This window comes from Tiliqua scincoides, chromosome 5 (genome assembly GCF_035046505.1).
Source record: "Tiliqua scincoides isolate rTilSci1 chromosome 5, rTilSci1.hap2, whole genome shotgun sequence".
Lineage (NCBI taxonomy): Eukaryota > Metazoa > Chordata > Lepidosauria > Squamata > Scincidae > Tiliqua > Tiliqua scincoides.
This window is the reverse complement of record NC_089825.1, coordinates 127,924,679-127,947,111: the sequence shown is the minus strand read 5'-3', so window position 1 is coordinate 127,947,111 and position 22,433 is coordinate 127,924,679. Positions and strand designations below refer to the sequence as shown.

The 22,433-nt window shown below is 48.2% G+C and overlaps 1 protein-coding gene across 1 annotated transcript; it reads left to right on the top strand.

Annotated features, from left to right (window-relative positions):
• Positions 1–340: 340 nt before the first annotated feature.
• On the top strand, positions 341–10,467 carry NGDN (neuroguidin). The gene is made up of 11 exons (XM_066628661.1): positions 341–447; positions 3,493–3,552; positions 3,652–3,723; positions 4,448–4,585; positions 4,870–4,954; positions 5,050–5,102; positions 6,257–6,380; positions 6,557–6,725; positions 7,810–7,957; positions 9,217–9,277; positions 10,315–10,467. Exons 1-11 carry the CDS (start codon positions 397–399, stop codon positions 10,332–10,334), a joined length of 981 nt encoding a protein of 326 aa, XP_066484758.1. The 5' UTR covers positions 341–396; the 3' UTR covers positions 10,335–10,467.
• The last annotated feature ends 11,966 nt before the right edge of the window (positions 10,468–22,433 follow it).

The window sequence follows — 22,433 nt, the reverse complement described above, 5'->3', positions numbered from 1 at the left end:
GAAGCCCTTTCCTCCTGGCTCCTATTGGCTCCAGGATGCAGTGAGAGGCGGGCGTTTCAACAAGGCCCGCCCTGTAGAGTCTTTAGGACACTGTAGCATCCTCTCTCTTTCTAATTGGCCAAACACCATCCGCAGGAGGCGGGATTTAACTGCGATTGGTTACTTCCTGCATGAGTGCCACGCCTCCTTTTAAAGGGACAGGAGATCTTTTCCTGCTCGTCTTGCCCTGGGTCAGTGATTGGCGGAAGCGGCTTCAACGACGCCAATGGTTAAGCAGGTTCCGCTTCCGAAGAGGCGCTCGCATTTGATTGGCCGAATCTTTTGCAAGGGGCGTGGTCTTTATCCTGCAGCTGGTCGAGTCTGTTCCCCTGCCACGTGGGGGTAGCTACTGTGGCCATGGCGGAGAGACAGCAGCAGGAGCAGCAACCTGGCCCTGCGGACTACCAGGTGGGGGGGGGGGGGAAGAGCAAGGGGTTCTTGAGCATGTGCAGAGTGCAATTTTTTTTGGGGGGGGAGCCATTGATGGAAATTGGGCTATGCTGTGAATGAAGCAGCTGAAATGTCACCAGAATGTTGCAGCTGCTGCACTGATTGGAAGCTCTTTGGGCGGGGGGGGGGTAGGATTGAACTCGGTTTAATGTGTTTTTCTGGTTGTCTCTCTCAATAGCCCCCCCTCCCCTCCCCTCCATGTTCCTATATGGACTTCCCTGCTTCTTTGAGATGTACCCAGCATGTCATCAGTCTGTGGAACTCCTTGCCACAGGATGCAGTGAGGGATACAGTGGATAGAAGGATGTTGTTTTCTCTCACACAACACCAGATGCAACGGAGGGCACCAGGATGCAGGTCTCTTGTTGTCTTGTGTGCTCCCAGAGGCATCTGGTGGACCACTGTGAGATACAGGAAGCTGGACTAGAGGGGCCTTTGGCCTGATTCAGTGGGGTTCTCCTTATGTACATCCTGTGGCAAGGAGTTCTACCGATCAATTGCACCTATCACACCTATCACTCTGCAAGAGAGGGCACCAGGATGCAGGTCTCTTGCCCCAAGTGCTCCCTGGGGCATTTGGTGGACTGCTGTGAGATACAGGAAGCTGGACTAGATAATAACAATAACAACAACTAGGTATTTATATACCGCCTTTCTGGTCATTGGATTACTCCTCTGACTTTATTCAAGGCGGTTTACTTAGGCAGGCATTCCTAAATCCCTCAAGGGGATTTTTACAAACATAGAGGTTCTCTCTTTCAAGAACCAACAACATTTCAGAATGGATCTTCCTGGTTTGGTCTCACTTCTGGCCTCCAGTTCTCCCAGGCAGGCTGGCAAGCAGCTCCATCTTTCACATGGAGGGCAGCCAAGACGCTTCTTGCTCACACCAAGAGCAGGTGGAATCACTCAGCTTGGCTTGTCAGCTGCTTCAAGGTCTCGCCATTCTCAGCTGTTCAAGGAGCTGCTGGTGTCCTCGAACTGGTGATCTTCTGATGTTATCTTTGGGCTAACAGAGGCTCTACCCTCTAGACCAGACCTCCTGCCCCATAGATGGGCCTATGGCTTGATCCAGTGGGGCTCTTCTTATGTTCTTAACACCAGAACCAGGGGCAGCCACTCAAATTGAGTGGTGGGAGTGTTGGAACAGACAAATGAAAATTTTCCTTTACCTAGCATGGAATTAGTCTGTGGAGAGCTCCTTTCCACAGGATGCAGTGATGGCGTATGGCCTAGATGCCTTTAAAAGGGGACGGGACAGATTGATGGAGGGAAACTCCATCACAGGTTACGAGCCATGATGGGCATGTACATTCTGATTTGCTGATCGATCATCATGAGGACCAGGTAGGAATTTATTTTCAAGGCAGACTCATTTGGGCCCCTTGAGCTCTGAATTTCTAGCCAAGGGCATGCAGGTATGGGCAGCTCTTCTGCATCCTCTTGAAGACAGCCCCATCTTCTTCTTCAGGATTGGCCAGCCAGATGTCACTTGGAGGCTCCCAGTTCAGTCATCCCTTGTCATTTTTTCTGAGTCTGGAAAACTGCTTAAAGGGCTGTTAGGAAGATCCTTTACTTCTGCCACCTCCAGCTGGAGTTTGTGCCAAGAGCCTAGTTCAGCCCTTTTCATGGGAGATGGCAGGCCTGAACCAGTCATTGGACATCCACTAAAACTGAAAGGCAGGAGAGTTAGAACAGACAAAAGAAAAATATTTCTTTACCCAGTGTGTAATTAATCTATGGACCTCCTTACCACAGGATGTGGTGATGGCGTCTGGCCTGGATACCTTTAAAACGGGGTTAGACAGATTTTTGGAGGAAAAGTCCTTCACAGGTTACAAACTATAATGGGCATGTGCAACCTCCTGATTTTAGAAGTAGGCTACCTGAGAATGCCAGGTGCAAGGGAGGGCACCAGGAAGCATGTCTCCTTTTGTCATATGTGCTCTCAGAGGCACCTGGTGGGTCTCTGTGAGATACAGAAAGCTAGACTAGATGGGCCTTTGGCCTGATCCAGCAGGGCTCTTCTGTTCTTTGATTGTCTAATGTTTCTGTTTATGGAGGTTGGAATAGTGGTTAAATGGGTAAAAGGATAGTAAACTCCCTCCCCCCAAACCCCCAGTTTTTTTTTAAATGTACAGAGATCTCTTCAAAGATTTGAAATGACAAGAACTGTCTTGAAAAGGTGAATGGAGAAATGTAAATATGAATTTTAAAAAATTCCTAAAAACTAGTTTTGATTTATTTTTTGTCAAATACTGTATGTACAGTATTAAAATTTAATTTTAAAACAAACCCCACTCAGTTCTGGATTGTGGGGGGGGGGGGTTAGAAAGATAAACACCAGGCAGGGTTGAATTTGAGGGGAGAGGTAGGTGTGTACAGAAGATGGAACTGGGAAAACCTAGAGAAGGTACAGGCAGTGGGGTGAGAAAAAAGGTTAGGGACATTTAGAGGCATGAAGAAGTTTGGGGTGTGGAAGAGTAGAGGAGATCTGCAAGGTTTCATGGAAATGAAAAAGATTTGCATGGGCTAAGAGGTGAAGATGAAGATGGGCTGGAGGTGAGATGCAAATTTAGGAAGGCAGAGAATGAGGGGGCTCCCTTTAAGCTGGCAGGAAAACAAAAGGGCAGCTTTAGGGAAGAAGTGGTGGAAGGGAGAGTGACCAGGAAGAGAACAGAAGGGGTGAAAAGCTTTCAGCTGGGATGAGGCAAGGGAAAAGGAGTTTGGGATGAAGTGCAAGCAAAGAGATGCTGGAGTGGAAAAGGGTGAGTTTGCGGAAATTTTGCACCAGTAACAGGGAGAGGAGGAAGTCCTTATAAAGGATGTTCATTGTTGTGGGGCTGCTTTTCGGCCATTTTCACAGCTGCTGGAATTTGAGAAGTCGTATAAATTCATGGGGGTTGAATGAGGTTGGAAGTTTGGTTAGGAAACGCTGTCTCTTCCTTGGGGGGAGGCAGGTCTGAAAGACAGAAGCAAAAATCTTGTTCTTTTTCCATAAAGGAGAGGATAGAGGCAGATCTCCCAGCTGCACTGAACCTGTTGAAGTCCCTCCAAGAGCAGGTGAGATGCTTGCTGTCTGCACGCCATTTGGGAGCAGGTTGTGGTTGGCACCCCTCAGCCAGTCCCCTTTAAATATAATTTTCTCTCTCATTGGAGTAGGTGGTTGCAGTGACCCATCATGTACAGAGTCTGGCAGAGAAGGTGCGGGCAGGAGCCTACCCCACAGAAAAGGTGAGTGGCTTTAGAAGGAGTGGGATGTGGCAGGAGGGTTTGCGAGACAGAGCCAGAATCTGAGCCAGATTCCAGTTTTCTGTGAGAAGGCTCAATAGCCTCTTGGTATTGTAATATAAAAATGAAAAGAAGCACATAGCCCCGAGCACTTTGCGGATTTCTTTGCAGAGCTGGGATACACGCTGTGAGTGTAGGGGGTGTGCTGTACTCTTCTGGCCCACCCCAACCCATTCCCCATAGATCCAGGAGGAGGGACGGGGGGTTAGCAAGTACACAATTCTGTGTAGTCATCCTCTTCTGGACCCTTTTTGGGAGAGCCTCCTGTCCTTCTAGACGCTTTTTCAAGCTGTAACTGTTTCCAGTTTCTGCCCCCATTTTCCTACTTGTGACCTTTTCCCCTCAGCAGCCTATATTTGCTGCCCCTGGCTGAGAGATCGTTTGAGCCCTTGATGCCAGTAGCCTTGTGCTTTCCTTCACTGTTCACCCATATCGCCCCTCACCTCCTTTGCCATCTTCCCCTATCATGGACTTCTGGTCTTGATGCAGTAGGTTTTCATGCTGCAGGAACATGGGTTTCAGAATTCAGCCACCTTAGACCATTTTCTCCTTTCCTTCATCTTCCAAGCTCCCTGGCTCTTCCTTGCTTCCCCACTTTGCTTTGTAATCTCTTGCATTTCAATGCCCATCTTCTCCTTCTCAGCTCACTTCTTTTTCCCTCCTGTAGGGCCTCAGTTTTCTAGAAGTGAAGGACCAGCTTCTCCTCCACTACCTTCAAGACCTCTCTCACCTGGTCCTGGAGAAGACATTAGGGCATCCCGTGGCTGACCATCCTGCCTTGATGCGCTTGGTGGAAACTCGGACGGTATGAGTATGATGAGAACTGGGGTGGGACGTTTTTTGCAGGGTGGTGCAAATGAAACCTGTTGCCCTTCCGACTGACATAGCGATTGTAGGGTTTGTCACTCAGTGGTGGCTCATGTTGTTTGCTGGTAGGATTAAGGGTAGGATTAGAACCTTGACACATCCAGTTAAAGGGTCTTGGATAGCAGAGTTGGGACAGAGTTGTGTGTGAGACCTTGGAGTGGATCAGCCATAAGGTAGTCCCTCATAAGCATGTTCTTCCCTCCCCACCTCACCCATCCACAGGTCTTGGAGAAGATGCGTCCCATCGATCAGAAGCTGAAGTATCAGGTGGACAAGCTGGTCAAGGCAGCTGTGACAGGGGCCCTTGGTGAGACTTAGAGGCATTGACTGGGGTGAGAGGGATTGAGAGGCATCCACAAGTTGGAAATCATCAACGTTTCTTGGTTGGCACTCTCGTTTCAGGTGAAAACGACCCATTGAGATTCAAGCCGAATCCCCACAACCTGATGAGCAAGGTGAAAAAGATGGGCCGAGAGGGTGATTTGCTCTGCAGGGCATGGCCCAATCCTGAACTCCCTGGATAGCGGGATATAAACCTGATGAACCCAGAAGTGTGGTCCGATTATCTCCATCAGTGTTTTCCACACTTGAACCACAGCTTGCAGACCAAACCATTAACCTGCATTTACTGCCCCATACTCTCTTCCTTACTTCAGCTCACCTGTGGCCTAAACACAGATTTGGGGTGGGGCGGGGCACGTCGCATCCTTCCTTCCCTGTCATCCGGGGGCAATGCTTTATGTCAGTGGTTCCCAAACCTTTTCGACTGGTGGCTCACTTGACCTACTGGGCCATTGGCTTTGGCTCCCCATTAGGGCTTGACTTGGCAACCTTCAGTCTCGAAAGACTCTGGTATCGCGGTCTGAAAGGTGGTTCTGGAACAGCGTCTAGTGTGGCTGAAAAGGCCAATTCGGGAGTGACAATCCCTTCCACACCGGGAGTAAGTGCAGTCTGTCCCTGGTCTGTCTCCCTGGCTATGGGCCTTCCTTCTTTGCCTCTTAGCCTCAGACTGTTGGCCAAATATCTCTTCAGACTGGGAAAGGCCATATTAGGGCTACAATCCTATACATTGTATAGGGTGGCAGGCTTTTCGCAAGGATTCCACAGCTACCTGGCCGGTTTCCATGGCTCTTCATGAAGCCACAAATCACAGTTTGGGAACCACTGCTTTTGGGGCATGAGGAGAGCCGACTAGAAATGCTTTCTTGCATTTGCCCTTTGGGGACATTGTCTTTTCACCAAGGAACCCATATATTTTGGCTGTAGCCAGCAATAATATGCAGTTGCCAGAACTCTGCTGCTCAGTGTGATTGAGATCCCCAGGCGCCTCTAAAATAGGACACAATTGTGGGAAGGGTACCATGCCTCTTCTCCAGCTCCAAAGTAAAGAGGAAGGCTGAGATTTGTCATGCTCACCCGAGGGAGTAGGGACCCCTGTTTAGATGAAAGATCTGGAGTCTGAGCAAGAAATAGTGAGTGCCAGGAGATTTCACTGTTGTACATGTAGTACTGTGTATCCTTAGCTATGGTTGGAAGGAACTGGAGTACTGCAAAGGGGGATGGTGGAAAAATGGTGTTTGATGCCTCTGATGGTCTCCCCCCATCCTAGCTCAGTGACTCAGAGGAGGGAGAAGATGAAGATGCCGCTGATGGCACACAGACTTCTGGAAAGAAAACGTCTAAAGGAGGGATCAGAAAATATGTCCCACCCCGCTTGGTTCCTGTACATTATGGTATGCAGGAGGCTTGAAGAGGGAATGGAAAACCTGGCATGCTTATGGGAGCCGTGGCATCCCACGGTCAAAGGGGCTTCTCTGTGCTGAGCCAGTTGGCCCCACCCCAGAGGCTGTTGAACCTTTGAATTCCCAGAGGCTTCCCTTGACAGTCACTTCTCTGCTACTTCTCTAAGATGAAACTGCAACTGAGAGGGAGAAGAAGATGCTTGAACAGGCCAAGAGGAGAGCCCTCAGCAGCTCAGTCATCCGGGAACTGAAAGAGCAGTACTCGGATGCTCCAGAAGAGGTCCGGGAGGGGCGCTACGCTCACTCAAACAGGCAGAGCAGGGAGGATGAACATCGGTGAGTAGCAGAGGAAGTTCTTCCCAAGGTGCATAGGGGCAGAAGCTTCTGTCTTATAAAGCAGAGGTTGTCAAGTGTTGTGGCTTTTTTGGAGGAAGGAATCTGGTGCAGGGGATTTTGGGAGCTGGCACTGCTGTGAGATCTGGGAAGATGGTAGGCTGTATTGCAAAATCTGGGGAGCTTGAGTGCCTGTGTTCTTTCTCATCACTGTGAACTGGGAAGACTGGGCTCTGTAGGGCGAACAGGATGGTTGGAGGGCCAAGCTTTGGTAAGTTGTGGTATGTTATAGGATAGCAAGAAGAGTTGGCATCACTGCAGCTCGTTCCTTCTCAAGGAAAAGGAATCCAGTATAAACCATATTGGTACTGATGGCCATGTTTATTCTGTGGAGCCTCCATATTCAGAGGCAGTGTACCTCTGAATCTCAATTGCAGGGGTGCAATGGCAAGAGAGGTATGCTTTCATCACTTGCTTGTGGACTTTATGGGGTAGTTGGGGGGGCCATTATTGGAGACGGGAGCTTGGACTATATAGATCTTTAGTATAGTTTGGTGGGGAAGTTATGAAAGATTAAAGGTCTAGAATGGGAGCTTTGAGTTAGACTTCATAGGTCTAACCTTTAATTGAGAGGCCTATGGGCAGGATGTGGCCCCCAGAAGCTCTCTATCTGGCCCTTGAGCTCTCCCAGCACTGCCATATGCTCTTGGCTGCTGAGCAAGGTGTCACTTCTGTAAAACGTCTCACATGATATGTGGGCTCTCCCATATCTTAAAAATTTAATCAAGATTTGTGTTTTTTCTCTTCTGTCATATGCTGCTAATGAGCACCTAAGTGGGAAAAGTGCTTATTTCCAGTTATTACCTGCTTTATGACGTCACTTCTAGCCCTCAGCAGGCACCATGAATGCTGTTTGGCCCACTGTGTGAAAGGAGTTTGTCACCCCTGCTTTAATTCTTGAAGTTTTCAGTAAAAACCACAAATGCAATTCCCATCTAACTATATCAGAATTAAAATGATCCAATACACAGGATAGATCTTGTGTTTTCTGGTAATAGATTTTTACCTCTGTGGCTTCCTTATGTAGGACCAACTATGAGGAGAGCATGATGGTTCGGCTGAATGTGTCCCGGAAGGAGAAGGCCCGTCGGAGGCAAGTGGGTTCCCAGCTCAGCTCCCTCACCCACTTTGGGGATATCAGTGCGTTGACCGGGGCAGTGGCTCCATTGGGAGAGGTGAGTCTTTTTGTTTGTGTGAGTTCTTGGCCAGCCAGGAAAGGCTGTTGAGGGTGGGTTGGGTGGTGCAATGAGTCTACAGTCCTCATTAACTCTTTGCATTTGCTGCTCTCACTGTGGCAGAAAGCAGGAGACCGTTTTCTCAAGGAGAGGGAAGTGAGGCCTCTGCATTGGAACCCTTTGGTAGCTCTTGTCAGCTTCCGTCCTTTCCTGTCTCCCCCTCTTGATTCCAGGTCGTCCCCTGGCATCTCCTTCATGTTCCCTGTTACTGTCTCTTTCCCCCTCCCCTGACAGAAGTGCCAGACACTCTGGCCCGGTGGCAGAAGATGTGTCAAGCTGAGAGGGCAGGGGGAGGATTGCACCTGCAGCTGCTCTGACAGGTGTTTCACTCTGCTTGCCAGGTCCCTTGCTCTCAGCAGGCAGGTTGACCCCCTTGCAGCTGTGGCACGAGCCACAAGCTACAGGCATTTCATTTATGTTGGCCCCTCCTTGGAGGATGGGTAAGTCCACAGTCTGAGTCAGCAGTGAGTGAATAGGAAAGGAGTCTTGAGGCCGGGCGGAGAGCACTGTGAAAATGCCAGCTCTGTGCCTGACACCTGTCAAAAGGCAGATTCCATGCTGGGGTTGTTAGGTGGAGACTGGCAATAAGATGGCCAAGATCATAGCATCCTCTAAGCCTGGTGCAGCCCCACTTGGAGTTTGCACATCTGTGTGGATGTGAACTACCTCGAGCCAGGCAAGCAAGTCAGAAAACAGCTTCCAAGGGATTCTGGACATGTTCCAGGATGCATGTGTAGAACACAGGCCAGACCTCCTTACTGCTGTCCTAGGGGAGCACCCTGAAAATACTCCCAGTGTGCTGTCCTGCAGTTGTACGTTGTCTGGAATGTTTAGCATTGGGATGTGGAATGCTTTCCCCCTAGAAAGAATCCTTGAAAACAAAATTAAAAACCTTATGTACGTCCAGGATAAAAGCTGTAGCCCAGCCCGCTGCTCCGCAAGTTTTTGGAACGTGCCATTTCACTGGTACCAAGCAGGTGTGTTGTAAGGCCTTTGTTCTTTAGTTTTCCAGTGCAGTTGACCTGGCCTGGCTTTTGGTCAGTGAACCTAAAGGCTGCTCAGTTGAAATGGTGACTAAACAAGAATCCTGTGCCGTACACTAAGCAACATTCCGAAAAACGCCTACCTTCAGTTTCTCCAAGGTCTCTTTTTCCCCCCCTTGTGCCTCTTTCCCATCTTGCTCTCTTCCCACCTTCTAGGATTTAAACCCTCCAAAGAAGAAGCGGAAGAAGATTGGCACAAAACATGGAAAGAAGAAAGGTAAGTGCTGTTGATGGTCGCCCTGCCTTCTCCACCCACCCTTTTAGCCCACTCCAAATTGACAGCTCTGCTTCTGTAGACCAGGGGTGCCCAAACCCCGGCCCCGGGGCCACTTGCGGCCCTCGAGGCCTCTCAATGCGGCCCTCAGGGAGGCCCCAGTCTTCAATGAGCCTCTGGCCCTCCAGAGATTTGTTGGAGCCCACGCTGGCCAGATGCAACTGCTCTCAGCATGATGGCCAACTGTTCGACCTTTTGCATGAGCTGTGGGACGAGGGCTCCCTCCATTGCTTGCTGTTTCACATCTGTGATGCAGCAGTAGCAGCAAAGGAAAGGCCAGCCTTGCTTTGTGCAAGGCCTTTTATAGGCCTTGAGCTATTGCAAGACCTTCATTCATTCATATGAGTTCATCTTTAATATATTCATTTATGTAAACTTAAGTAAATTTATTCAAATTTTAAATGTGAATTAGTTCTTTTTTTCTCCCCTGGCCCCCCGGCACAGTGTCAGAGAGACAATGTGGCCCTCCTGCCAAAAACTTTGGACACCCCTGCCGTAGACCACACAGGCAGTAGCAATGCTTTTTTGGGCGGTTCTGTTTCAGACTGCTGGTGTTGGGGTAGGGATCTCGTGGTCAAATGCTTTCCCATAGAGAGCAAATTCTCTGTGCAGACGGAAGCGGTATATCTGGGGGAAGGACTGACCTGTGGAATCCTCCTTTTAAGAATCTATGGTTCTGTGTGCAGGGAGCACTTTTGTACAATCATTAGATCTTTCCCCCCTCCCCAAAGTAGTAAGCAATTGTGTTTACCTTCGTCTGCCTTTTGTATGAGTTGGGCCCTAGCCCCAATGCCCACCCTCACTTGAAGATCCTTGCAGGAAGCAGTTCTGTAGCAATTCCAAGAGGTTCCTCCATCCTTATTCATACCAGGTCCTCAGAGATGTCCAGTTGCAGGAGATGATCTATACACCTTCTCTCATCTGTCTTGGCTTCTGATCATTCCCTCTCTCTTTTTCTCTCCCCTCCCCAATTCTTTCAGGTTTCTACAAGAGGAGGTGACCCCTCCCCCAGTACTCTGAACTGGTCTCTGCCAAACCCAAGTACCTTGGATTTACAAACCATTACCATGTATGGGGTGGTGGGGAGGGGAGATTTTAACAATAAAATGCAAATGGTCTTTTCCTGTCTAAAATTTTTGTTGAGTGTTTTTGTGCTGTTAGCATGAGTGTGGGCTTAATCAGTTTGTAGGTGCTATTTGTCCTTCTCATAGACTCCTAACTCCACCTTCCAAGGGAGAACAGTTCAGAGAGAGACTATCTTTTAATGGAGATCCAACATAAGCCCTATTCATAGGGCCATATAGGTGTGAATGGAAGGGGAACAGGGTCGGACCCCACAGGATATCCTCCCCCTGTTAGCCAGGCACATATGTCACACAAATGTGCAATATAGGTTCTCTCTGCACCATGGTGAGCACTGTGTTGTCCAGGATTCCTGATTTTGTGTACAGGGCCTATGCAATTCCTTACGGCATAGAGTTCACCAAGGTGCAAAGAGAACCTGCATTGTATTTGTTCTATACTGTATTGTGTATTTCAAATTGTATTGTAAGAACATGCACATGTATGCTCACATATGCAGTAATGGAAAGATTTGGTTGTGCCCCCTGGTTGCGCCCCCTTTCTTTGGCATCCCTGTTGCCAAAATAAGGGCTATATCCCTTTCGCGCTCTTTTTAGCAGAGAGGTGTGAGCTTGCATTCATTTTTTTTCCCCCCCTGGAAGAAGGAAACCTCTCTTAATATGGGAATCCCCGTGTCTTTCTCACTGAGTGCGTATGTGTGCTTTTTCGCCGTCTGGTTTAGAGCTACTGGCAGAATCAATATCATCGACCTGGTTTTGGGGGGGCCGAAGCAGGGGAGGGAATCCTCAGCTGCTTTAAACCCTGATCGGGCTAAGTGGAATCCGATAAACACGAGGAGGAAATCAATCGCCCCACACGCTCAAGGAATTGGGGGGGGAGGAGAGGGAGGGCTGGCTTGCCTGTGAGTGCAGTAGAGGATGCCAAAACATGGAGGGGAGGCAGCAAGGCCTTGTACTGCTGGGAGGTGGGAGAATTACTGTGCTATTGTGATCTTGTCACTGCTCTTCCTCTTCCTGGCCTTCCAGGGCAAAATCTTGGACAAAATGAGGCCCCCAACCCAACCTCTTCCCTCCACCCTGCCTTACATCTCAAATCTCCCTGCCTCAGCTTTGGTTCCCTGAGTCAGCAGGAACTGCCATGACCTTTAGAAGAGTGCAAAGGAGAAACAGATTAATTCATTAGCACATTTAGAGCGAGGGGATGAAGAGGGGGCGTGAACTTGGGGGAGGGGGAGGAAAGAGGTGAGGGATAGCAGGCATAAAGGCTGAACAGCAGGAGCCATAGATCTAGAAGGTCTGAGCCTTGAAGTCGGTGGCATAGCTGGAGGGGGGCAGAGCACCCAGTCTGTCAGGGAGCCTCAGCGCGGTGGGCAAGCGGCCTCTCCCTTTGGAGCCATTCCCGGCGTGGGAAGCAAAACGGAACCATACGGAGTATGGGAATGGCTCCGAAGGGGGGGGCCGCTTGCCCGCCGCGCTGCCAGACTGGGTGCTCCGCCCCCCTCCAGCTATGCCACCTCTTGAAGTTTAAATATGGGGTGGAGGATGGAGAATGGCCCAGGAGTGAGAGTCAAGCTCTGCAAGATTTGTATTGAAAGATGGTGGTAGAGCAGGCAAGAGAGGGCAAGAAGAGAGGGCTTTTGGCCACAGGCTGCAGGTCACAGGGGCCCTCATCTCAAGGAGTTGGGATCATGGGCTGGCCTGCCAGCGCTTTTATAGGCCGGTGGGGGGGGGGGCAAGGGTTGGGGTTGGCCATTCATATGAATGTTGGTGACGTGTTGTACACGGCAGATTGGACACACACACCCTTGCCACCTCTCAACTCAGACTGCTTTTACTGGGAGATCCCTTTCTTCCTCCCCACCTGTAGCACTTCCTCGGCTCTGCCTCCAGGTGGCGCTGCTGTTGGGCCTCCATCCCAGCTCCTTTCCTCCTTCCTGTGTGAGCTCCCCCCCCCCCCGTCGCCCACCTAATTTTCATTCCATTCACGCAGCCTCTATCTCCCGTTCTGAAATTAATTTGGTGCTGTGTATCGCTGCAGTGTCTTTGACTGCATCCCCTCCCCACCCGTGTCTCTCTGTCTTTCGGCCTGCCTCGCTCCGTCTGTCTGTTCCTTCCCTTCCTCTGTATGTTCTCATCTCTGTTGCAGTTTTTTCGTATCCATCTAGCTTTTTCTTTCTGTTCTGCCTGTGAAATTCCCCAGCTCAAGAAGCACTGGCAAGATGGGATGGGGGGGGGAGCGGATGTAAGAGGTGGAGGAGGGCAGCATGACAATGTCATGTTATAATTTATCAACCAGTCCAGTGCAAAGCCACATAGCCTGTCCTTAACTACCAAAGGATTTGTTTTAATTGGCAAACAAATGGGTCATGTGTTCACCCCAAATCTCTGTTTTCATCCCCTCCAGTGCTCCCAAATGCCATTACTTCTTGGTGCCTGTATGACTTGGTCTACCCACCAGAATTTCTTCTGCCTTGTGGCCAGCATCCAGGCTTGGGACAATGGATGCAGCCATCCATGGCTTGGGGCTGATGAACTTCCATCAGCATCTGTGATTTTTTTCCAAGCTGTGCTCTGGGGGATCTTGGCATTTGCACAGAAGCATATTGGGGGCTTCTCACCACAGTCAGTTAACAGTGGGTGAGATGGGGCTGTATGGCAGCTTGCTGTGTGGCAGCAAGAGAGGGTTAGCTGTGCTCAGGGATGCAGTGTTGGTTCATATACGGCAGCAATAAGATGCTGCAGGCCTGGAACGTGACTGTGCCTCTAAACTATTTCCCAGAATCCTTTCTGTTATGCAAAGGTTCCACAGCGAGCGCACAGGGGTTTGTCACCAAGCGAGTCAACGTAGCAATGCTTCCATGGAAGTAGGCAGGCAGAAAGTCCCTGTTGTGTGTCTATGATTCTGCCCTTCCTCTAAGGAACTCAGAACTGTAGATGGGAATGAGGCAGGTATCTGTAGGGTCTCCCAAGTACTGGCCAGGACGTGCATAGCTTCAGAAATGGAGGAATATTTGTTGCACACTACAGGAGTCCTTGCTGCCGGGTGCGGTACATGCTTCTTGCACAGACTCTCACGCAATTCATTAAATGCTTTCTCATGTTAGGTGTAGCAGGAAACCTGGAAATCCATTGACCAACCTGAGCTAGACAGGGATGTGCGGTGGGTGGGGAGACAGGTGAGGCAGAGTCTCCCCACCACAGTCCTTTGCAAAGCGCCACCGCCATGTGAGGTTGTGAGTGCTTGCACACCTCGCACTGCGGCTGCGCTTTTCAAAGGACTCCAGTGGGGAGGCTCTGCCTCGCCTGCCTTCCCACCCACTGTACGTCACTGTCTAGCATGAACAGGGACGGCTGCTTATAGGATGGTTGTGTGCTGAGGTCTATAGCCAGCCACACGATAACCTCTGCCCGTGTTGCGTGGCCATGTTTGACCCTCTTTGTAAGCTGGTTCCTCTTGGTGACTGAAGGTTGTTGCAAGTTGCAACAGCATAATCGTGAAAGAAGACTAGTGGAGGAGTTGAAAGGAAGATGTGAATAGCCTGTCGGACTCTTTTTTTTAAAAAGAATTGTAACGCCAGTTTTGATTTCCACATGTGCAAGAACGACCACCAGACCTTCTGGTCTGGTGATACCAAAGGGACTGCTGGACGCTGCAGTGTAAGATAATAGCAGCAGCTGTGCACAGCCGAAGGCCACCGCTATGAGCTCACCTCCCATATTAGCTTGGGTGAGGGAGGTTGGCCACGATGTGGATTGTCAGCACTGACATTGCCATTTCTGCTGTTGAAGTCTCTCTGCCTTTAACAGCCTGGCCTGCCTTCTTGAGAATCCTTAAAAAGGAAACCACATTCTGTGACCCGTGCAAATGAAGTGACTGGGCAGGGCTTCTCTGATTTTCCTGACTCTTTCTCCTGCAGTTCTGCTCCTTCTGCGTAAATGGTGGGGGGAAAGGGGCTGCCGGTGGCACTGAAGCCCTCTCTCTCTGACCTCTGAGAATCTTCCTCAGCAGCGCATCTCATCTGGGCCAGTTGTGAGAGTCGGAGGGTCCTTGCACTATGGACTCCCTTCCGCTAGGAGAGGTGGGGCATGAGACCAGAAATGTTTGCATGCTCTCTGCTGCCGATGTGCTTTACGTACAATTTTGCAGTTGCAGCAGTGTGGAGAACGGCACTGAGCGGGGGTGCCTTTCTTGGGGGGGGGGGAGCTGACAAATGCCCCAGTTTGCCACACTCTCTGGAGTGGATCCTGCCTCTGCTGGAGGAGATGCACCTGGCACTAGCCGTCTATTCTTACCCTGCACCTACGAGGACAAGAATCTGGCTCTGTGCGTGTGACTTTTGTCGGCAAGCTTGCTGCCTTGATGAAGCCTTCTCCCCTCCCCCATAGGTTTATGAGACTTTGCTAGACTTAAAAGCCTGAGGCTAATGCCTGCATTTATGCTCTGAAGTAGTTGCTTGCTTTGTTTAATTATTTAATGCAAAATTTTTGGCATGCCCAATTCTTTGGCTAGAGCACAGAGTGCAGGCAGATCTGTCTGTGCTTCCTTTCTCTGCTGAGCTGAACCATAACTGTTGCCTGTCAGTATTCCATGGACATCTTTCGTTTGCTGTTCTCCTCTGACTTCTGCTTCTGCCTCATCTCTTGTGAAACGGCAAATCATGACTCCCAGGGCATTAGGAAACTCTCAGGGTCCATCTAGTTTTATTTATTTTTTTCAATTTTTATACTGCCCTTCTTCTCAGGGTAGTGCACGTGATCTAACTCCCAAGCTAGTACACCGTCCTGGCTCTCAAACAAGCCACAATTCATCTCATGTGCCATTCAAGAAGCAAAGCACACCTAAGGTCTTAGCTTTTCATTACTACCTGAGTACGCCTCTATGGATCTCCTCTATGGAGAACTCATGCAAGGAAAGCGCCCTACAGGTAGACCACAGCTGCAATACAAGGACATCTGCAAGAGGGATCTGAAGGCCTTAGGAGTGGACCTCAACAAGTGGGAAACCCTGGCCTCTGAGCGGCCCGCTTGGAGGCAGGCTGTGCAGCATGGCCTTTCCCAGTTTGAAAAGACACTTGGCCAACAGTCTGAGGCTAAGAGGCAAAGAAGGAAGGCCCATAGCCAGGCAGACAGACCAGGGACAGACTGCACTTGCTCCCAGTGTGGAAGGGATTGTCACTCCCGGATTGGCCTTTTTAGCCACACTAGACGCTGTGCCAGAACCACCTTTCAGAGCGCAATACCATAGTCTTTTGAGACTGAAGGTTGCCAACAACGTACGCCTAGAGGGTATTTGAACTTGGAGCCTTTGCCTCTGGAGTCAGTCACTTTCACACTCCAGGTGCCGCCCACAAAGAGACTCACCTTTTGTACCCCAGCAACTTGCATCCAGTGTTAGACTGCCTCTGCCCATGGAAGGTCTGATTTGACTGTGACGCCTAAGAGCTCTTGATATATCTGTACTGGGCTACCAGACATGATAGTGAAATAAAACCTCCGAATTCTGTGGCTGTGGGGGGAAAAAATAAAACAAAGTGCTTGATTTTATTAGATCAAATAAATCTCTATAGCTTTTTCATGCATAGTATACAGAACACGCACGTACTACAGCAGCCCAGGCTGAGTTGAGACAATTATTACAAAGCATGTTGAAGAGAAAAAAGGGGGAAGAGTTAAAACAGTAGAGAAGGAATAGCTATCGTGGTGCAAAAATCTAGAAAGGTTCCAAATGTTCTCCTAATTGCATACTTGCCTTGGTTAATTATTTAAAATACTGCTGGGCTATCAAGATGCATAAATCGATTCCTTCGAGGTTTAGTTTGCCTGGACTGTGGTCAAAATTTGGGGTTCAGGGGTGTGGAAAGCTGTGTTTTAAGGCCAGAGAAATTTTGAGGGCTCACAAGATTTAAACCTCCCCCTTCCATTCCGAAAGTAGTCATCAATCCTCAGGCTTAAATAAAGTGATGGTAAAGAACTGGGTGCTTTGGCTGGTTTTCTATAGCTCTGAACTACAGAAAGGGCAGTTGGCTTGAGTGTGATTTTGGGCATCGGAGAAGGCCCTTTTACAGGTGCCATTGCCTATGGAGGTGGGAGGAGTGGCAGCAAGGAATAGGGCCTTCTTAGTAGTGGCACCAACTTTCCTCCCTCTCAGCTTATGAACTGCTCCCTCCGTACAGGTTTTCTAGCAGGGCTGAAAGATGTTATTTAGATCAGCCTTCTGAGTGCAGGTCCTTCTAATATTGTGGGTTTTTATTGGATATTGTGGGATATTGCTGGTTAGATTTTATGGGTCTACCACCCATGTGCTACTGATTGCTGCAGGTTTATGCTTTTTGTTTTTTAATATGATATTTTAATGTCTTACTGTTTTTAGGAGATTTTTCTTGTCATTATTGTGACTTTATATTTGCAAACTGCTTGAATGCCCTTTGGGGAGATAAAGCAGGGTATAAAATTTAGTAAATAAATAATGCAGAATTGGCAAGGTGGGTGGGGCAGCTAAAATTTGGGGGTCCGGACTAGGAAAGTGGAGGAGAAATGGCGTGTGTGTGCGCACACGCACAGTTTTCCTCCCTAAAAGCACACCAAAAGTTTTTTTTTAATCCCATAGGGCTTTTACAAGTCCTTGAGTGCATCATCTTGTCCCGCTCCAAACATTCTTTCTTTGTCCCATAAGCCCAAATAGTCTCTGGAACTTCATCAAGCTTTCCCGACACATGTTGAAGCATATTTCTATTATTATAACGACTAGAACCCCATTTTTCAAAATTAAAAAAGGGAAAAAAAATGGATTCTAGAAAGTGGAACTTTACACCACAATCAAGCCAGGTGCTGCCGCCCTTCTGATATCACATTACTGCCAATTAAGGGCATGATTCAGTCAAAATCAAATACAGGTTGAGTTACCCTTATCCGGAATGCTTGGGATAAGAAGGTGTCTGGATTTTGGAATAATTGCGCATATATATAAAATTATATATATAATGAGAAATGCTTCCTCTTGCTTTTTTCACTGTTACCCAGAGGGGTTCTGCTAGCCTCTTTGACATTTTTCAATAATGTTTGTACAGGTACACACTGCAGAGCAGAGAATAGAACTTAGCCTGTACCTGCACAGTACATGGAAATGAGCACAAGACCTTATGGTGTTCACATTACCAAGAGTTTAAAAAAAAAGTCTTGGCAAAAAATGTCTGGATTTCAAAATAGTCTGGATTTTGGATGTCCAGATAAGGGGTAATCTGTCAAAGTTTCCTATTGCTATTTATGGAACAGAATTCAAGGTATGCTTAACTCTCCTGTTGAAGTCAGTGGAATTTGCAAGTACTTATCGGTGCAATCCTGTTGCTTGCTTACTTGGGAGTAAGCCCCTTTGAATTCAATGTAATGTACTTCCAAGTAAACCTACACAGGACTGTGCAACAAATTTGGCCTGATCATGCCCATTGATTATCTCTGTTTAGATCAGCAGCTCAAATGAAGCATGCAAAATACTGTTTCTTTTTTCCAGGAATATAACTATGGAGAGTTTTTGTAAAAACACAAAAAAGTGAAAGGAATATTTTAGAGTAGAGATGGGATGCCTGCCTATGTTTCTTTAAGTTATTATTTAAATGTTTCCTCTTATTTTTATTTCATTTGAAATTTTACCAAGTCCCCCAAACTTGCCCAAAAGAACTCTCAGGCTGCAATTCCTTGCATGTTTTCCTGGGTGTAAGCCCCCTTGAACACAACAGGACTTAATTCTGAGCAAATGCGTATAGGATTGCACTGTCAGTTGCTAAAACATCTAGAAGCCAAATTTAAATTTTTTTAAAGCTGTTTTCCTTCGTTATTACAGCATCATTTATTACCATGCCTTCGTGTTGGTGCACTGCTTCCGTAAAATCCTGTGTCCTGCTTCTTCCTGCCTCTTAGACCTGGGGTTAAAACTCCCCCACCTCAAGAAGAACCCAGTAGTCCTCTAGCTTTGCCTCTCACTCACGTTTTTCTGCCTTGGTGCCCAGTGGAGATTCCCTCTGACTACTCCTTCTTCCACCCCCGCCCCAGCATTGCACTGTCGGAATGTTAATTAGCATCTAGGACTTAATTAATTCAGCTGCCAATTAGTGCCGTGGCAGGGGAGGGGGGCTGCAGACAGGGGCACAGATGGTTCTCTATAGGTTGGCACGGTGCCACTTTCTACGGTGGTTGGGGTAGGCGAGATGAGAGCCGAAGGAGTCGGTGTGTGTGCGAGTGGGGGGGGGGCATGTCTCTTCTCCGGAAGGGACGCCAAGCTTGGTCATGCACACCCACACCCACATCGGGCCCTTGTCTCACCCACCCACCCACCCCCGGCTGTGGTTGGCATAAAGAGCAGGGCACCTGCACCACAAGAGGTAGATGAAATGGGTGCTGGAGCGAGGTTGGTGCTGGTGAACAACAAGAGAGACAGGAAGAGGGAGGAAAGGGACAGGATGATGGAAAAAGAAAAAAGGACCAGAGAGTGGTGGAGCAGGCGTACAGGGAAAGAGAAACAGCTGGAGTAGAGGGGTAGAGAAGGGAGAACGAGAACAGTACTCTTCGTGGGATAGAAAGAGGACAGAAGGATGGAGGAGAGGGAAGAGAGGAGGTGGCATATGCCAGCCTGATACCCAGAGCGATTCTGCATGGGGGAGGGGCAATGACAGCTGGCACCGAGCAGCCGCCCACCCTGCCTTCCCTCTGCGGCATTCACTTCGCTCGCCAGCTCCAATGCCAACCAGGCGGGGTGGGGGTGGGGGTTGGAAAGGCAGGGTGTGAGATGCCAGGTTGGTGCATGATTTCAGTGAGGCGGAGGGGGACAAGGAAGGAGAAGAGGCAGCAGCTGGCAGGGCTCTGCCCGCGGGAAGATGAAGGCAAAGAGGGCCAGTGCAACTGACTGGCACCAGGGTGGAGGCTGGTGCGGCATATCTGTGTGTGTTGCATTTTTTTTAACTGCTGGCACAGTGCTCCTGGCCCCATGCACGTTGTTTGGCACCAGCCGGCGGGTGGCGAGGCACTGGGACGCATGGAGGGAATGGAAAAGCTGAAAGATGAGAGGTTGCCGTGGCTTTGATGGCGACGGGCATCCAAGGTTGGACCCGAGCAGAGCGGCGGGCACTTGGGACAAGAGACCTGGGGTTAGAGAGAGGAAGGAGTGGGTATGCAGATAAATTATGGTTGGAAAAGCAGGTTGTGGGGAGATAGAAAAATAGGCCAGCTTACTGCATCGGGGTGGGTGAGTAGGAGTGTATTGGGTGTGCCTTGGGGGGGCAGCTGCCTGATTGAGCTGCAGGCATGGACAGTCCAATCAATTCTTCATGAAATGTCTTTCTCTCTCCTTCCTCCCTTTTCACACTTGCACACCTGTGCCCGTCTGAACTTGGCACAGAGTCAAAGCTGGTTGGGGCTGGCATCACCCGCACTGGCACGTGAATAGAGTCCCTGATCTTGGCGCTGCAGCAAACAGTGGGGAAGAAGAAGAGAATGATAGTCATTGCCATCCCTGCTGCCTGGGCACAGCCTTAGAGCAGTGAAGCTGCTGGCGGGCATGGAAAAAGTGTTGGCACGGGAAATCGGGTAGACTGGGTGGTGTTTGGTTGGGTAGGCATCTATCTGTCTATCTATTCCCCCCACCCTACCCCCTTCTTTCTCAGTTTTATCTACCTGCACATTTTCAACCCTGGACTGTGAATGTCTATGAATCAAGATCAGAAGCTGGAAGGATCTGGAATCTTCTACCAGTCTCCATCATGGACCTTTGAGGTTAGACTCAAGTTTCTTCTTCTAGGCCTGCAGGAGTAGATTGTGGGTGTTAAGACAGCAATTTGGGGCAGGAAAAGTGTGGTGTGTATGTTTGGGGGAATATAATATCTATGGAATGGGTGTGGTGGATGCCCAGTTGTCCTTCCAGGACAGCCTGACCTATCACCCAAAATAATTTCTTTGTTCTGATTGGTGGAATGGCAGCCTGACAATAATAATCTCTCTTGTACTACTCAAGGTGGGTTTTGACAATTGTGGGTGTTTGGGCAAAAATGGCCCTTTTCGTTCTCTACAAACAATGGGAAGAGATCAGTTGAAGAAATGAGAGGTTAAAAGGCAGCACAACTCATAATTTTTTGCAGCTTTCTGTTTTTAGGTTTTTTCATTTTTAAAGTTTCTGAATTGTTCTGCCGTTTTTATATTTTCTTCCTTTCATTTATCAGTGGGAGGAAAAACTAGCTTTTCAGTTGCCTTGAACTCCTTCAGTTGTTGACTCCTAAAGTCAACTGAGATTAAAATAAATATGAAAAATATGTAAGCCTTCATTAATGTTTTGGCTTGAATAATTCTTTTTTAGAAATGTTCCTATTCATTATAAATATTTTTTAATTATATTTTCACATTAAGTTCTTTGCTCTAAAAAAAAAATTGAGCTGATGACCTGTAGCTTTCTGGGTGACGGGATTGTCTTACAGGGAAAAGACGTCCTGAAAAACCAATTAGAAACTTTTTGATGAAGATAATGGTTTAAGCCATAAGTGCAAATCATTAAGAGCATGATCCAGTGTACAGTTTAGTGAGTTCCATTAAAATCATCTAGAAGCCTGCAGTCAAATAATTGGCTCGTTAGTTCAAATCAATATGTGGAATTCAGTCCCATCTTGCCTGTCACACTGTCTCCTCTGCCCTTTTCCTCAAGCTGTTGTCTCTTTTAACAAGTTCCTGTTTCTAAGTCATTTGCATCCTTTCTTCAGCCACCTGGCCTCTGGGATTCCTGCCCCTTAACTTCTCTCCCTTCCACAATCTTTCCAACCCTCATAAAACTACTATCACTCAGGTTTATGTGAAGTTTAAATCCCAGCCAGACTGATTTTCCCTTCCCTAACAGAAAGCAACCTGCAGGCTACCCAATGGCATAGTTCCCTGAGCATTTCGAATGTTCATGAACATTCTATACCATCATTGCAGCTCGGCCAATCAGTGTCAGAGGATTGAACACTATATAAGCACAATAAAAATACACAGTACGTAAGTATAGGAAGGCTTAATTATGGGTCCATGTTGGTTAGGAAGTTACATACTGCCTAAGTCGAGAAATGCACGTAGATCGCTTAAAACAAAGATGCTTGCGCAGACAGCTCTGATTAAAATCCCATGTTTTAATCTATGATTAATAAATTACTTGATTAATCATGTCTATCGAGTCTTCAGCTCTAATAAACTCTAAAAGATTATTTTCATCAAGGAGAATTATTTTCAGTTTCAAGAAGATTCAAAGCAAAACACCTTAGAATTGGCAGGCACAGATCCAGTATCCAATGCACTAAGGATCCACTTCTGGCAAATGGATTGGTCTATTCCTTCTTGCTTCACTGGAAGGTCTGCGTGCAAAGTGGAAGACAAGCCTGCAAATTTATTTGTAAAGAGGAAACTTGTATGTAATATATTTTCAGTGCAAAAAGAGCCCATAAACCACATTCCTGGAATGTTATCTTGGGGATAACACGTTGGGCAAGTTCATGTCAACACCTGAAAATTGTATGGCTTAACTTAAAGTTGTTTCTTTAAATTTATGAAACTTGTGTGCCTGTGCTCTTTGATAGGGAAAGCTGCAAGAGAGCACACTAACAGCAGTCCATAAGAAGAGCCCTGCTGGATCAGGCCATAAGCCCATCTAGTCCAGCTTCCTGTGACCCACTTGCTGTGTCTCACTGTCCACTTGCTCTTGGTGTCATCCAGGCACATTTCAAAGTGCTGGCCTTGACCTATAAAGGTTTAATGGTATCAAACAAACCCCCAAAATGCCTTCTTAATTTCATCAGCTCACCTAAAATTTGTCCAAGTAGCCTTTCATTGCTTCATGCCAAGTTTGAACATCACTGATATGCAGAGAAGCATTTTCAGCACCCGCTTTGCAAGTGAGCAGCTTCCTTCCCTTACAGCAGGGGTGGGCGACCTTTCAACTTTAGGGATTCTGCTCCTTTAACAATCGTACAGAAGAATTTCAGCAGGTGCAACTTGTGATCTCACAGATG